Source organism: Myxine glutinosa, chromosome 7 (assembly GCF_964187855.1).
Source record: "Myxine glutinosa chromosome 7, kmMyxGlut1.1, whole genome shotgun sequence".
Taxonomy (NCBI): Eukaryota; Metazoa; Chordata; class Myxini; order Myxiniformes; family Myxinidae; genus Myxine; species Myxine glutinosa.
Window position 1 is genome coordinate 57,661,695 of NC_136267.1, and position 16,342 is coordinate 57,678,036.

Here is a 16,342-nt window from a genome sequence, read left to right on the forward strand (position 1 = left end):
AAGGAAGAACGCCATTGAAAATTGGGTGGCCACGTCAAAATCCAAGATGGCCGCCACCATATATATGTCTGAACCTTGTGAGCGAAATACCTGAAACATAAACGAACTACTAACTTCTAATCTGGTGTGTGGGTCTATCTAGGCATAAGGGAGAACGCTATTGAAAATTGGGTCGCCACATCAAAATCCAAGATGGCCGCCTTGCGTCTTCCACTTTGTCAATTCGCATCACTTTCCCGACGGGGGGACCTAGGCGTAACGCTTGTTTATTTCCCATCTGGGCAATATCTCAGGCACCTTTTGAGCTGGGAAGCTGATATTTGGACATGACAATGACCAAGTGATTTGGCTCTAAAGGGTATTTTTGATTTATTGATTAATCAATTAATTGATGAATTATTTATTGATTAATAAATAATTATTTAATTTTTTTATTAGTGACTCATTTAGTTAAATTTCTAAAAGTTACATCTTCAGATGAAGCACTTGTGGTTTAGTTATGCGATTAGCCAATTGATGAAGAAAATATTTTGTGACAATGTTTTATTGATTTTAATTATGCAATTAATCAATCAAATATTGTGCACCTCTCCTTCCAAATAGTCTTCATGAGCTGCACGGCGGTATTGCTGGGCGCCAGAGGCGCCCCGGCCCCCGGCAATGCCGCGCTGGAGGACATTTAATTATTTGGCATGGGGGTGGTGTACTTTGAATGTATCTGTACTTGTTTGAGCACTTTTTCAGGATTACGTATTTTTTGCTGTGCCATTTAACCACCCACGAAAAACATAAATGTGCATGCTCTTTCTTAACTTTGACCACACACAGGTACTGTACACACATACTGTACACTCCGATGCTCCAACCCCAAGCTGGCTGTTTTTGCAGAGATGCAAATACCACATGTTTACACACTGGTCGAACTCTAACAAGTTCTTAAACCATTATTTTTTACATCCTCATCTATCTATAATTCCAGTAATCTCTGTGTGTGTGTCTGTGTGTGTGTCTGTGTGTGTGTATGCGTGTGTGTATGCGACCGCTGTTTCTCGACAACCACCGGTCCGATATACTTGAAACTTGCCAGGTATATTGCTGGGGACCCGAGGATGTGCCTTTTCAAGGTTTTAGATTAATCGGAGAAGTAGTTACCGAGCTATGTCCAAAAAACGATTCAACCAATCAGAGAGCAGCGAGCTATCACGTGTGCCGAATGTGGCGAACAGACTCTGCCTCGGACGGCACATTTGAGAGCGTATTCATTTATTTCACGTTGGCAAACTATGTTGCCGTTAAACTATGTTTTAAAACTAATTAAAACTAATTTGCGATTCATTCGCTTTCCTGCGCGTTTGTGCACGCGATGGCGATTTCTTTACCAAACTCCGCAAGCCGTTCGCTTTGGACCAAACCATTTCATGTAAATAGAGGGGGGGGATTGTCACCGTACTCGCAAGCCGTTCGCTTTGGACCAAACCATTTCATGTAAATAGAGGGGGGGATTGTCACCGTACTCGCAAGCCGTTCGCTTTGGACCAAACCATTTCATGTAAATAGAGGGGGGGGATTGTCACCGTACTCGCAAGCCGTTCGCTTTGGCTTTGCGAATGGACCAAACCATTTCATGTAAATAGAGGGGGGGGGATATAATTTTAGATATATATATAGTACGGGCATGCCCTAGTTCTATAAATGTAGCTTAAAATTTAATCCATTTTATAAAGGGTGGAATTTTTTTTCCCATTGGTCAGAGTGTTATCTGAAAGAGACGTTTATCACCATTCACCGACAAAGATGGCATATTGCCAAGTTGCAAAATAGACTCATACACACTATATTCCTACCATGTGGTATTGAAGTCAAATTCCTTTTGCATCACCAATTTGGGAACGATCTTTCAACACCAGGAGCTTCTCCAACATGTTTTTTAAAATACAGGTGAATTTAGTGGATATTATTTGCACAAATAATTCTGTTCACAATTGGTTTTCTTTTTTTCAGAAATCCTTCTAAGTTCTGAAAAATACAGCTGATACTGTCTCCTATCTACTACGGCAGAAAAAGCACAAAGTAACAATGGGTTTCAATTGCAGTAAAGGAAGAAATTTAATTCGCAAACAAACATCAATCCTCTTCAGAGCTGTACATTTTATTAATCTGTTCTACAAAAAGCAAAAGTAAATATTAAAATCACAGAAATTTAAATGCTGAAAAAGAATCGTTTCATCAGAGCATAACTATGAGCAAAATACCTGTTATTTTGACAGGTTTGGTTGGGGAGAACTGAGAAAATGAAAAATCCATAGAAGGTAAGGAGGATAAAAAGCGGAGGAAAATGCAAATGTGAGTGAGGGTTCCACAATATATAGTGTGGCCTAACATTAAAGAATGAAAAAAAAAAAACACCTGTGTACATACGCACACAAAATAACCAAGCTACTTCAAGAGCAAGAGGGAAAAGTGAAGGCATTCTTGTTTTACGGTAGATTTGGGAAACGGTTACGTGCTGTGTTGATCGATGGAAAACCCATAGGAGGGACCAACTGGGATTGTGAGTAGGAAGGCACGCGCTGTTGCAGAAAGTTGGCCTGAGAGGGACCTGTGGGGGAAAAAACGTTTTTTTTTTAAAGAAGAGAAATTAGGTGAATATTAACCCAAGATAACATGTCAATACAAATAATTTAGAAGTTTCCACAGGGACTGTCAAAATAAATTGCAAGCCTACCTGTATTATTAAAGAGGCTGGGTGGACGATTACCAGGGAACCTGAGTCCCCGATCTCCAGGGAACCTGAGATACCCATCTCCAGGGAAGCTGACAGGAGGATCACCAGGGAAGCTGAGAGGAGGATCACCAGGGAAGCTGAGAGGAGGATCACCAGGAAAGCTGAGAGGAGGATCACCAGTGAAGCTGACAGGAGGATCACCAGGGAAGTTGACAGGAGGATCACCAGTGAAGCTGACAGGAGGATCACCAGTGAAGCTGACAGGAGGATCACCAGTGAAGCTGACAGGAGGATCACCAGTGAAGCTGACAGAAGGATCACCAGGGAAGCTGAGAGGAGGATCACCAGGGAAGCTGAGAGGAGGATCACCAGGGAAGCTGAGAGGAGGATCACCAGGGAAGCTGACAGCACGGTCACCAGGGAAGCTGAGAGGAGGATCACCAGGGAAGCTGACAGGAGGATCACCAGGGAAGCTGACAGGAGGATCACCAGTGAAGCTGAGAGGAGGATCACCAGGGAAGCTGAGAGGATGTTCACCAGGGAAGCTGAGAGGAGGATCACCAGGGAAGCTGAGAGGAGGATCACCAGGGAAGCTGACAGGGGGATCACCAGGGAAGCTGACAGCACGGTCACCAGGGAAGCTGAGAGGAGGATCACCAGGGAAGCTGAGAGGAGGATCATCAGGGAAGCTGAGAGGAGGATCACCAGGGAAGCTGAGAGGAGGATCACCAGGGAACCTGAGAGGAGGATCATTCGGGAAGCTGACAGCACGGTCACCAGGGAAGCTGAGAGGATGATCACCAGGGAAGTTAGGAGGGCGATCACTGGGGAAGTCAGCAGTGCGATCACTGGGGAAACTTGGAGGGCAATCACCGGGAGAGTTAAGAGGTCGATCACTGGGAAAGCTTGAAGGACGATCTCGTCCCTTGTCACTGTTAACCAACTGCAGGGTGGGGAAAAGGGTTGGGAATAGGGGGGAGGGGGGAGGAAGAAGAGGGAAGAGGGAAGAGGGTGCAGCCAAGCACAAACAAGTAAATTACTTACCCCCGACGACACAAAATCAGAACACACAAAATATCTCAAAACGGAGCATTTCTTCTTATCCAGTATTTGCAGAAATGTTTTGGTGACAATCCGTCAAAGCCTGGGTGAGGAACTTAGACGAATGGAATGCCAGTCGTGATTCCTCTTCATTGGTGATCCTAAATGACATCTTTTAAAAATATGTGAGAGTTTAGAAACGTCTAATATCTTAAAAATAAGTCAGTGCGTGTCTGCACATGTGTCTGTCTGTCTGTCTGTGTATGTGTATGTCTGTCTATACATATGTCTGTGTGTGTATGCGTATGTCTGTCTGTGTATGCATATGTCTGTCAGTAGTGTATATATGTTGCTTCTGGGACACTCTCATTTTCCCATTGACTTACATGTTAATTTTCCTCTAAACCTCATTGCCCATTAACACCTCTATTTCTCCCACCCTCATCTTTATGAACCTTTTGTCTGTAGTACCTATCCTTAATGTTGTTTATTAGACCACTCAAACACTACAAATATTTGTTTTCCCTTATAGACCTATAATCCTTCTTCTACATATCATCTGGCAGATTATCTTTGACCCACTCAAACATCGACCCATTCACTTACATGTTAATTTTTCTTCTCACCTCTTTACGAACCTTATAGCCTTTTGACACTCAAACAATGATTTCCCCTTGGTCTTATGGTACTCTTACTATCAATGATCCCGAGTAGACTACTCAAACATCGACCCTACAAATATTTGTTTATGCGTGGGAAATAATTTAATTCTCTTACCACTTCCATCACCATCTAATATATTATTAAAGAAGAGGTTTGAGTTTGGTTCTTTTTCAAGATATTTTAACTGAGCTGAGATAAAATGATAAACCTCCCTCAATGTTCTTGTTTGAGCGCCTCCTGTGCCACACACCATTTTTAAATTAAAGTATATATTTTCCTGACAACCATCAAAGTTTTCTGTCCACTCAAAAATATTTCCATTTTTTTTTACCCAATTCACCGGTATTTAAATTAATTCTCTTATTTGTTTTGTAAATTTTTTTACCAGTTGTCTTTTCAATTATACCTATTTGATATTTTTCACATTCATTAAGGATGTCATACTTAAACCTCGAACCTTTTTTTAATTAATGAAAGAAATGACATGTTGCTTAACTTTACAAGAAATGACGCTTTGGGAATTTCTCATTGTTCTCTTTCCTGCTTTGGACACACACGCCTTGAGATTCCTCGAAATGCTGTCAGCCAGTTCTCTTCCCTGAATACATTTTACATTATAAAAAGCCGTATTCAGTTCAATTTTAAACATTGTGAATCGACGAAGATGAACGACAACTTGTCTTATTCCAGTGATGAAGAATACTCACCAGGGTAAGTTTCATTCAGAATTAAACTGTTAATGTGAGCTTTGTATGTGATTAATTTAAATTTATATGACTCATGATATATTTTTTTATTACAGCAATTCAGGTTTTCAAAATGACCTGGTTTTGGCAGAGTTTCAAGTTGTTCCACAAGAGGTTTACAACGAATTGAACACGGGTTGGAACAAATTAAATGTTTCACCGTTCTTAGAAGATAACCACCATCGGAGTTTGTCTCAGGTAATTCATTATTCATTTCTCTGATTGGCACCATTAAACGGGAGCTGACATTTATTTATTCATTGTGTATCTTTTGTGTATTGTGTATCATTGTGTATCTTTTACATACATACAATGTATCTTTTAGGAGAAATTATTAACGTTTTTTCTTTCTTTCTTTTTTAACAGAATACAACACCTGTTGAGATCGATGACCACACCTATGAGTGTGATACCCTAAATTTTGATCTCGACATCATTGATGCCAAACTCAACTTTTTAGAGGTATGTGTATGTGTGTATGTGTGTATGTGTGTATGTGTGTATGTATGTATGTGTGTATGTATGTATGTATGTGTGTATGTATGTATGTGTGTATGTATGTGTGTGTGTGTATGTATGTGTATGTATGTGTATGTGTGTATGTGTGTGTATGTGTGTATGTGTGTATGTGTGTATGTATGTGTATGTGTGTATGTGTGTGTATGTGTGTATGTATGTATGTATGTATGTATGTATGTGTGTGTGTATGTATGTATGTATGTGTGTGTATGTGTGTATGTATGTATGTATGTATGTGTGTGTGTATGTATGTATGTATGTGTGTGTATGTATGTGTATGTGTGTATGTGTGTGTTTGTGTGTATGTGTGTATGTGTGTATGTATGTATGTGTGTATGTATGTATGTGTGTATGTGTGTATGTGTGTATGTATGTGTATGTGTGTATGTGTGTGTATGTGTGTATGTATGTATGTATGTGTGTGTATGTATGTATGTGTGTGTATGTGTATGTATGTGTATGTGTGTAGGGTACACCGTTTAGAATGGGTACACCATAAATATATCATTCATATTTTTCTCTCCCCCCTTGTCTCAAACAGAAAGAAATACAAGACCTAAAGAAGACATCTGGAGAAATTACCTTTGAATTGAGCGAGGGAGAAATTGATGAATTGTGCTGGGAAGAAGTTGAATGTGTAATACCTCAAGGAAAATGTTTTAGTAATATGAAGATTTTAATGTTTTCACTATTATTTATATATATTTGTTTTGTTTACAATTATTTAATTATTAATTACAAAAAGAGAATAAAGGAGGAGGGAATGGGGAGATGCACCCCTGCCAAAGACCCTTCACCCCCCTCATCCCACCCCTCCTCTCCCCTTGTGTGTGGGGAAGGTGGGGGTGGGATGAGGGGGTGAAGGGTCAAGGGTGGGGGTGCACGGAGGGTGGGGGATGATGGGTGTGGTCTGTGTGGGCGGGGTCTGTGTGGGCGGGGTCTATGTGGGCGGGGTCTGTGTGGGCGTGGCTTATGATTTTTTATTTATTTAATTTAATTTTATTTTATTACCACTAATTAAATTAGCTAATCTGGGTGGGGTGAATAGAAATGTTGTTTAATGAATGATCAGCTTTGTTTTTTGTAATTCTTGTGAATAAAATGCCCCTAATATTTCTTCCCCATTCATATCAAATAATTTGAAGGTCCAAGGAACTGTATCCATTACATCAATGATTTTAAATAATTCACGAGTCCATTTTTGTGTATAACCTTTTTCAAAATGGCTTTTCCATTTGTATATTCTTACCATATCACCAACTTTGAACTTGGGTTTTTTCAAATTAATCTCCATTTCATATTTTAATTTTGTAAATGTTTCTGATGGTTTTTATTTTGTTGATGAATGAACTGTATTATTTTAATTATCAACAATATTCTGGATTAAATACACCCATTGTTGAGAACCGAGGTGTGTGAATTTTTATATAATTTTTCTTTTAAAGTATGATTAAAACGCTCAATAACAACTGCCTTTCCTTCATTAAAGGTGCTGTATAATTTAATATCCTCCCCCCTTAAGAAATTTCATAAATATTTTGTTATATAACTCTGTTCCGTCATCAGTCCATAACTTCTTTGGTTTCCTTTTATCCCTATCAAATATTAGCTTAAAGGCTAACATTAAAGTATTACCTCTCTTGTTTTTCAACGGAACAACCCAGGCAAATCTACTCCTCAAATCAATAACGGTTAAAGCATACCTGTATCCCCTGTCATTATTCAATTCAATTAAATCAGCGGACCATATGTGGTCGGTGTATTTAGAATAAACTTTCCTTCTTTTAAACTTTGTGATTATAGGTTTGTGTAATTCATTAGCCAAAAGCTCCTCAGTCTTGATGACATCATTGGAGTCTAATAGTTTTTTGAGGGTGAATAACCAAGACCAAGTTTCAATTTGACACTTATCATTTTTTTAACAATAAACCGATCAACTTTCTCTCTCAATGTAGGATTTTGTATCAAAGACAAATTATATAACATTTCTCTGTCTGCTTCATGTTTTTCATCCAATGTAGTGGTATTCCCATAAGCAATATCATGCTTCATACACACTTCATCAACCCTATTTATAGGTTTAGACCAAGGTTTAGGATTGTCAGCCTCATCTATTCTTTTATCCAGGTTTGTTCCAGGACCACAGAAAGAATATCCAGGTAGATGTAGTTCCCCAGGAATTCCAGTTGTTGTAAATTTACTTCCTGACAGAAACCTTTGTATGTCTCCTCTTTTAGGAGAGATGAATTGGCACTTTTTAGAGCCACACACTTGACATATTCCTTTTTGATAAACTCTATTATTTTTAGCTTTAACATAAGAGATATTTTTAGATTTAGTTTTCTTTTTACATTTGAGACAATAACTCATATTTATTTATCAGAAAAATTCCGACAGAGGATCAAAACCTTTTTGGTTTTCAACATATACATTTCTATCTTAATTTTTAAAACATAAAGAATCCTAAGGAATGCCTTCACTCTCTCCTCCATTTATTTACAAATAAAACGAACTAAAGTCAATAACACCAACATCATCAACCACATAATCTTTTCCTTCTTCTTATTCTTCTTCACCACTTTCTCGTTTAAATCTCCTCCCTGAAAGTGAAGACTGATGCCGTTATTCTTGAAAATAATATTTCCATTAGACTTTTCATTTCTTTATTTTCCTCCTCAGTGCGTTGAGTTTGATTTATTTGCTGTAATACCGTCAATCTTTTATTAATCTCACTGATTTCCATCTTTTTATATTTTTCCTCCCTCTCTCTTTGCTCCCTCTCCTCCTTCTCTCTTTTCTCCCTTTCCTCCCTCTCTTCCTTCTCTCTTTTCTCCCTTTCCTCCTTCTCTCTTTTCTCCCTTTCCTCCCTCTCCTTTTTCTCCCTCTCCTCCTTCTCCTTTTTCTCCCTCTCCTCCCTCTCCTTTTTCTCCCTTTCCTCCTTCTCCTTTTTCTCCCTTTCCTCCTTCTTCTTTTTCTCCCTTTCCTCCTTCTCCTCCTTCTCTCTTTCCTCCTTCTCTTCTTCAACTCCTTCCTCATCCCTTGCTACCCTTGAGCTTGAGCCCCAAAGAATATTATACATATACTCATCTGGATTTTGAGATATTCTTGTATCTATAATTATTTTTCTCACAATAGGATACCAATAAGATTTGTTGACGATTTCTAAAAGAGTTTTATATTTCATAACTTTGAGAAGTTCATTTTTATTTAATATTTTAAACAAGTCTCTATTTGTGGGTTTAACAATATCAGTATAAGGCCAGTTTTTAATGACAAAATTCCCATGTATACACAAATAATTAAGTTAAGCACCCCCCCCCCCCCCGTTTTTTTACAACCTCGCACATTACAAGGTTGTTGTCGTCAAAACAGTGTAATATACCCATGATATTGCTATATTTTCTGGAGAAGTGATATTATGGTCACATAAAAACATAACAATCATGCCGTTTTCAATATTTTATTCTGAATAATTTAAGGTGAAATTTATTGGGAATTTTAGGCATATTTTCACCTCAATTTAAGTATGGAGCTATAGGTCCATCACGGACAGTGTGGATGACGTTTATGTTTTCTAACGTACAGTCATTGTTCTGAGAAGACCTCTAGCGATCTTTGCGTCAATAACGTGTGTAGGACCCACGTGATCGGATCACTGACTCAACCCTACGTCTCATAGACCCTGTAAGCCGTCGTATGCGTTGCTGTGGCAGGTTGATCCATTCCCGATGTAATGCACGTTCCAATTCATCCAGATTGGCTATTGGAGGGACCATCGTCGCAATTTGTCGTCCCAACATGTCCCAAACGTGCTCGAGGGGGTTCAGGTCAGGACTGTACGCAGGCCAGGGGATGGTTGTCACAGCACCTTGCTCCAGCAAGGCTCGGACGCGTCTCGCACGGTGAGGCCTGGCGTTGTCATCCATGAAGATGGGTCTGCTGGCGAGGGTGTGGTCATCGAAGTGCGGGATTACGGTGGTATTCAGGATTTCCTCGGCATATCGCTCTCCGTTGAGGTTACCTCGCACAGTTATCAGGTCCAATTTACAGTCATGGGAGAAGCATCCCCAGACCATAATCGAGCCACCACCAAAGGGTACCGTTGGTTGAATGTTTTTAGGTGCATACGCGGTGTTTTTGTGGCGCCACACCCAAACACGCCCATCTGTCACGTACAGCAAGAACCGGCTTTCATCCGACCAATGAACTCGCCTCCAAGACCGGATGTTCCATCCACGTCGCGCTAGGCACCATGCCAAACGCTCCCTCTGATGTCGTTCGAGTAGCCTTGGACGCTTGATCACTCGTCTTGACCTTAAACCGGCCGATTTCAGGCGGTTCCTCACGGTACGGTGACATAGCCTTCTGTTGGGCAGCCAGTTGTCCTTCAGGAAATGGCTCGAGGCGAAGGGATATCGTCGCACCAGTCTCAAAAGCGCTCTATCTTGGCGGACTGTTGTCACGCGAGGTCTTCCAGACCTTGGGCGGTCCTTCACCGCATCCGTTTCCTGGTGTTTCTGCACCAACCGACTGATCACCGAATGGTGGTAACCAAACGTTCGAGCTACAGCTTTTCTGGACATTCCGGACTCGATCATGCCTATTATCCGCCATCTTTCTCCGTCCGACAACCGTCTACGAGCCACCATTACGAGAAAACGACCATGTAACCCCCACACGAGCTCAGGCGTGACTTGCAATAACCCGTGATGATAGTGCATTTACAGAAAATCACGACCACGTGGATGATAACACGTGCTGCACGAGCGATGGGCGTCACAGATGCGTGCACTCATCTGCATTTCATCAATGGATAATTGCTAATGTCATACCAATCATTATTTGATCTCACATACCTTAGAATATATGCCAATGTATACATATACACAAAGAATATATATTAGGGGGTGCTTAACTTAATTCTTTGTGTAGGGGTGCTTAACTTAATTCTTTGTGTATATATGCTCCAAATCATAAGGTTATGTAATACCGAGCACCCTTTTCTTGTAGGTATCCCTGAATACAAAAATTATAATTCTCTTGTAGTCTTCTTCCTGCCATTTATGTATCAGAAATATATGTGAGATTAATATTATGACAGGTAATACCACCCCATCTTCCCACTACCAAATCGGTTTGTATTCCTCGGCTTTCTATCCTTATCTCATGACCTTCCTTCTTTGTCATGCTAACCATCGCTATACTATCATATATTTTTCTTTTCTTAAAACCATGTATTTGTTGTTTATTAATTGTACTTCCAAATAAATCCTTATCCTCACCAAGTGGATAATATTCTTCTTTACGAGACTGATTAAAATCATGTAGGTCTTCTATGTTTATTGAAAAAGACCAATTATACCCTAAATCAGGCATATCATACCCCCATTTATTAATTCGCATATTAACTATATGTCCTTCTTTATAAAATTCAATTGTAAGCAGGTAGTTAAATTCAATGAGGAAAGGTGTATGGTTAGTATAACCAGGTGTTGTGGTTGTAAATTTTACTTGTTTAACAAAACGTGCTGTTTTCTTTAAAAATATATATTGTGATAAATCACTAAATCTAATTAAGTCATTCGCATCTGTAGGGTTTGGATAATTGATTAATTTATAAGTATTCTTCATATTAATATTTTTACTTACACTATATTTTTGTCGATCAGCCTGTGCCTTTGTATAATAATTTGATAAATCAATATCCTGAGAGGATTTTCCAAAGATAGAACCATCTTTTCCAACATAAGTCATTTATATTAGATTAAAAATGATATCATAAAAATGTTCATTATTGTTGAGTTGAAATAATACATATAAACATAATTGACCACAACATTTAGAATTAATTTCTTGAACTTGAAAGGTTTGATAAACACCATTCTGTAAGAATTGTATTACTTCAACAGGTGGTGGCATACCATAACTATCAAAATAATATTTATCCTGACTATTATGAATACAAACCCAATGAGAACCATTCTGTGTGTCTAAATTCATAATAATATTCTTTGTATTCTTATTTATATGTATTAATTCATCTCTCATACAAATAACCACATTATCAATTTTTAGTGTTTTACAATACTTAGCTAGTTCTGTATTTGACGTTGTATTCTTTCCAAATTGTTTAAACCATTTATCCATTTATTTATGAGAAAGATACAATCCATTACCCCGTTTAGTTAGTTTAACACCCGCTTGAGCGATAGAGGCAAGCATATCTCCAACCAACAATCTAGCTTTATCAGGTAGACTTTCAAGTTTTTGAGCAAAATCTACAATTACACCACTTCCACTAATTTGTTTCTCCAACTCCTTGTTATGTCTTTCCAATTCTTTTTGAGCTTTTAGTTGTGCCTTCCTTTCGTTAGCAGTTTTTACCGCTGCTGAAATACCACCAGTCAATGCTCCCGCCGCACTTAAACCAGCAAATAAAGGAATTAGAAACGGGAGAAATCCTCCTCTTGACTCGTCTATTGAATATTTCTTTGACATAGGTTTTGTCATTTTAATTTTAAGTGAACCAGTATCATTTAGTGTTTTAACTTGTGTGTGTGTGTGAGTAAAACATCAATTCTTACAGCTCCTTTTCTTTGAATTGTATTAACATTAATAATACAAGGCTTTTGATTTTGAATACAAGATGTTAATTTATTAAGATTGATTTGATTAACATATACCCCTACCATTTATTTATGAGAAAAAACCTATGTGATATTAATCATAACACCATTATCTGTATTAATCTGTAATTCTGTTTCTTCCAAAAGCAAACAATATGCATTAACCCCTCTTTCAATGTATAGAGAAGTATCCACTCGATTAGACTTTAAAGTTTCCTTTTGAGAACTCAGGTCAATTGCGTAGATTGTATAAAGTTTTTGAAACGCAACCATATCCAAAATAGGATCATTATTACCATTACTTTCACACACCTTTTGTAGGACTTGTAGGCTTCCGCATAATCATTTTTTTCCCAATCAATTTCCAATCTATCTCGCGGATAAAATGTGCCATCAAGAGAAACCCGAAGTTGTTTCACCTTAGCATTATCACTCAGCGCATTATTCTTATTAGTACCATCCTCTCCATCTGGTTTTTAAAAAATGAGCCAGAGGTATCGTGGCTTTCCTTGAAGAACACCCAAATTCCAAGTGTAGGTAGTGTGTTCCAGTTTAACGTGTTGACATCTTCTTTTAAGGTATGATACATTTAGCGGTTTCTTTGAGTTAAGTCTTCTATTTAACATCTCTTCCGTTTTAAGATTAGGAGTATATTCACTGATATACCAACACAAATCATTAATAACAAATTTATTATTTTCTCCAAAAGCATTTTCAACCCCAAAAAGCAATCTATTTACATTATCATTCCTTTGTAGTTGAAATCTAATTTTAAGCCCATACAAAACTTTATCATAATCACAAAATCCAAATATACCTTTCAGAGGTACTGCTACGGTAAAACTATTCTCTGCTTTTGTGTCATCATTATACATTGACTTCCTTTGACTATAACCAGGGTCTGCGTTTGTACCCGTTGATATATCAGGAATAAAACCTTCAACAGCTCCCTTACCCATTCTATCACTAAACGAATATCGTGTAAATTTTATCATTTCAGATGTAGCAGAGACATAATCAACCGCTTCAACCTCTTGTGTTCCAATATACAGGCGGACACTGTCAAACATTTTCCAGAAGAAATCATTTACGAGTGTAGCATTAGTATTATTAGCAGCCTTAGTGAATTTAAATTTACACAGCAAGAAACTATCAGCTATATTCAAGTAAGTTTGTTGATTATTTATTTCAAAACTTTTTGTTCCGTTTGAATTCCAGTCTGTTCCTGTTATAGCATTTACCTTAAAATAGTCTTCCTTTTTAGTGGAGTTTGAAATGATAATCGTATCATCCAAATCATAGATACTATCAATCGCTTCCATACTTGTATTTATATAGCATTAAAATTGTTGAAACCCTGACCCAAGTATTTTAATGATTTTTTGTCGTTCTTGTGAAGATAGTTGAGTTTTACCTTTTTTTATTTCTTTGATTGCTTGTAATTTATGAGACTCCTTTTGAGCATCTTTTATACTCTTCATAGCACCCGCAACTGAGCCCACGGCAGAAGCAGTTGAACCAATTAGGTCTTTATGTTTAAGGATGGTTGAACCAATACCCATTAGAGTATCAATTATACCATCTCCTTTATTTCTAAATTGATGTCCCACACCCCGTTGTCTCTTTGGTTTATAGTATCCTTTACCTACATACCCTGTAATTACTTTATATTTTCCCAACTCGTGTTTTCTCACAATAACCATTATTTATTTATTGAAAAACTTCACGTAGGTGAATTCTGATGGATATAATTTCTTCATTAAAGGAGATCATACGATTATCTTGATCGGTTATCCTAAAATTTACTCTGTATATGGTTTTTCCTGACACAGGTAAATAGACAAGATTTTTTTGTTCCATATTGAATTTATAACCAATCGGTTTTGAGTATGCGCTGAATGAAAATATTGTATTTGTTCTTATTCCATCGTTATAAGCACCATCAATCAAATCACAATGAATTAATACTGAATTTATACCGGAGGATATTTGAATGACATTATCACTGTAAGACGTCCCGTTAGTTTCAATCTTTTTTGAAGAGAAACCCAATAGCTCTCTAAACGATTTTTCAATCGTGAAATCGACTTTATAATTATTTTTAAGTTTAATAGTTGATTTTGAAGTGTGTTTTTGAATATCTATTACAATATTTTTTGGTTCATCACCTTGTTCTTTCATAAGGCGAGAGACTTCAGAAGATATTTGAGAAATCTCGTAAGCTCCGGGTGAAACGGTTATAGTTTTATATCCACTTCCTGGATTATAACTAAACTTGTTGTTTTTCTCTGTGATATTAAACAAGGTATTATAAGTTTCCATCGACAATAAAGATGCCTCATATGAGGTAAGGGGGTCAAGTTGAAGTGGGTAAAGGAATGATGCTGTGTAATCACTCGTTGTAAAATTAAAACTAAGAATTGTGCTTCTCATCTTATTTAATATCTAATAAAATATCTTTGTATTGACATTTATTAATTATTTTCATATTCATCAACTGGTCTAAAATGGCAGATGTTTCATTAAAACAATTGTTGTTTCCAGCCTTCTTACTACCTAACAACAATAATAGCCTTTTAACTAATTGTGATGGATCATTTGGAAGAAAGCTAACACCCGAACCAAGCTTACTTAAAGCATCAATAATATGTTTCTCCTTCTCATTCTTCTTACTTTTACCAGCAACAGAAACTCCATAATCAAGTGCATTTAGCAACTCAATATATACCCTATCTTCCTCTCTTTTCATATCAAGTGGTTCCTCAAAATATTTTGAACCGCTGAATCCGGGGTTTGTTAGAAGAAACATTAATCTTGGAGTTAATTTAACATTTGGTTGAGTAGAACTCAAGAACATCAATTCATCATTAAATATCAATACCTTTTCTTCCACAAGATGAAACACTGCTGGTTCTTCTGTTGGAATGAGACCTGCTCTGGTTTTTGAATCTGCCAAATATTCATTGTTTTGAAGAGCTTCCACTACATAATTAGGGGGTTGATTTACCTCCTCAAGTTTCTGAAATAATTCTTCATCATTATATTCTAATTTTCCAAGTTCTTGTTTTGTTATCTGACTAAAATCTTTGAGCATTTGAAGTTTTTTCGGAGTAAATTCTACCGTGGGAACTGTAGGGTGTTGAGTTTTTAAAAGCGGTTTAAAAAATTTCTCTTGATTTCTTTCAAACGCTTCTTCACCAGTTAGTTTCTGTCTCCGTTTCTTCTTTATCTCTTCCTGTTGTTTTACAACTTTTGAAACCAACTCTTGATGTTCTTTAAACTTTCTTGCTCTTTCTTCGGTATTCATTTTCTGTATTTATTTATTGAAAAATATCATTTAATGAATTGTAAAGGTCAATGGGAAAATTTTCCTTTTCTTCATCATTATAGTAAATGTGTTGAAATAAATCCTTTTCTTTAAATATTTCATCAAATTCTTTATTGGTATTAATACGAGTTGTTATTTCTTCTTCACTAATACTTGTATCTTTGCTTTTCATACGTTTGCGTTGAGTCTCCTCATCGATATCAAAACCGAATGATAAAATCTTAACTCCATCACCACACAAATGTTTAATAATTTGTCTCATTCCTTCAGGATTAGTTTCTAAAATCCCAAGACCATTAGATTTCACTTTATTTAACTCACTCTTACAATGTGAATATTTTGTAGAACCAAGAGAGACCTCCTCAAATATTTGACCTTCGTTCCTCAATCGCATATGTTCCTCCATTGAAATGTAGAAATAATCTTTCCCTTCTACTTCGCCTGGTCGCTTTGCTCTGGTTGTAGTACTCACAAAACGAATCATAGGGTGTTTTTAAAAAAACTTACAATCTTTTCATTTTTACTATTCAAGAGTTTAGATTTATGAAAGTTCTTTCCTGAAGCAGATTTACCCACAAGATTAATAAAAATAAAAGTTATCATTTATGTGTGTAAAATATCAGTTAGTATCTCATCTTGTTTCACAACAATATATTTATATTTTCCAATCGTGTGTTTCATATAATTTTCAAAT

The 16,342-nt window shown here is 37.1% G+C and overlaps 3 protein-coding genes across 12 annotated transcripts in view; 1 reads left to right on the forward strand and 2 right to left on the reverse strand.

The window, feature by feature from the left end:
• Positions 1–16,342, reverse strand: part of LOC144888143 (uncharacterized) — a 1,118,715-nt gene that overhangs the window by 654,496 nt on the left and 447,877 nt on the right. The gene's annotated exons all lie outside the window — the stretch shown is intronic.
• Positions 1–16,342, forward strand: part of LOC144892862 (uncharacterized) — a 473,149-nt gene that overhangs the window by 301,327 nt on the left and 155,480 nt on the right. The gene's annotated exons all lie outside the window — the stretch shown is intronic.
• Positions 2,082–16,342, reverse strand: part of LOC137431272 (uncharacterized) — a 109,144-nt gene continuing 94,883 nt past the window's right edge. For all 3 annotated transcript variants that reach the window (XM_078781788.1, XM_078781787.1, XM_078781786.1), the window contains 2 exons: positions 2,726–3,668; positions 2,082–2,599 (listed from right to left, as the gene is read on the reverse strand). In XM_078781788.1, coding sequence (XP_078637914.1) covers positions 2,478–2,599; positions 2,726–3,668 — 1,065 coding nt within the window. In that variant the 3' untranslated portion in view covers positions 2,082–2,477. The remainder of the gene's footprint in view (positions 2,600–2,725; positions 3,669–16,342) is intronic.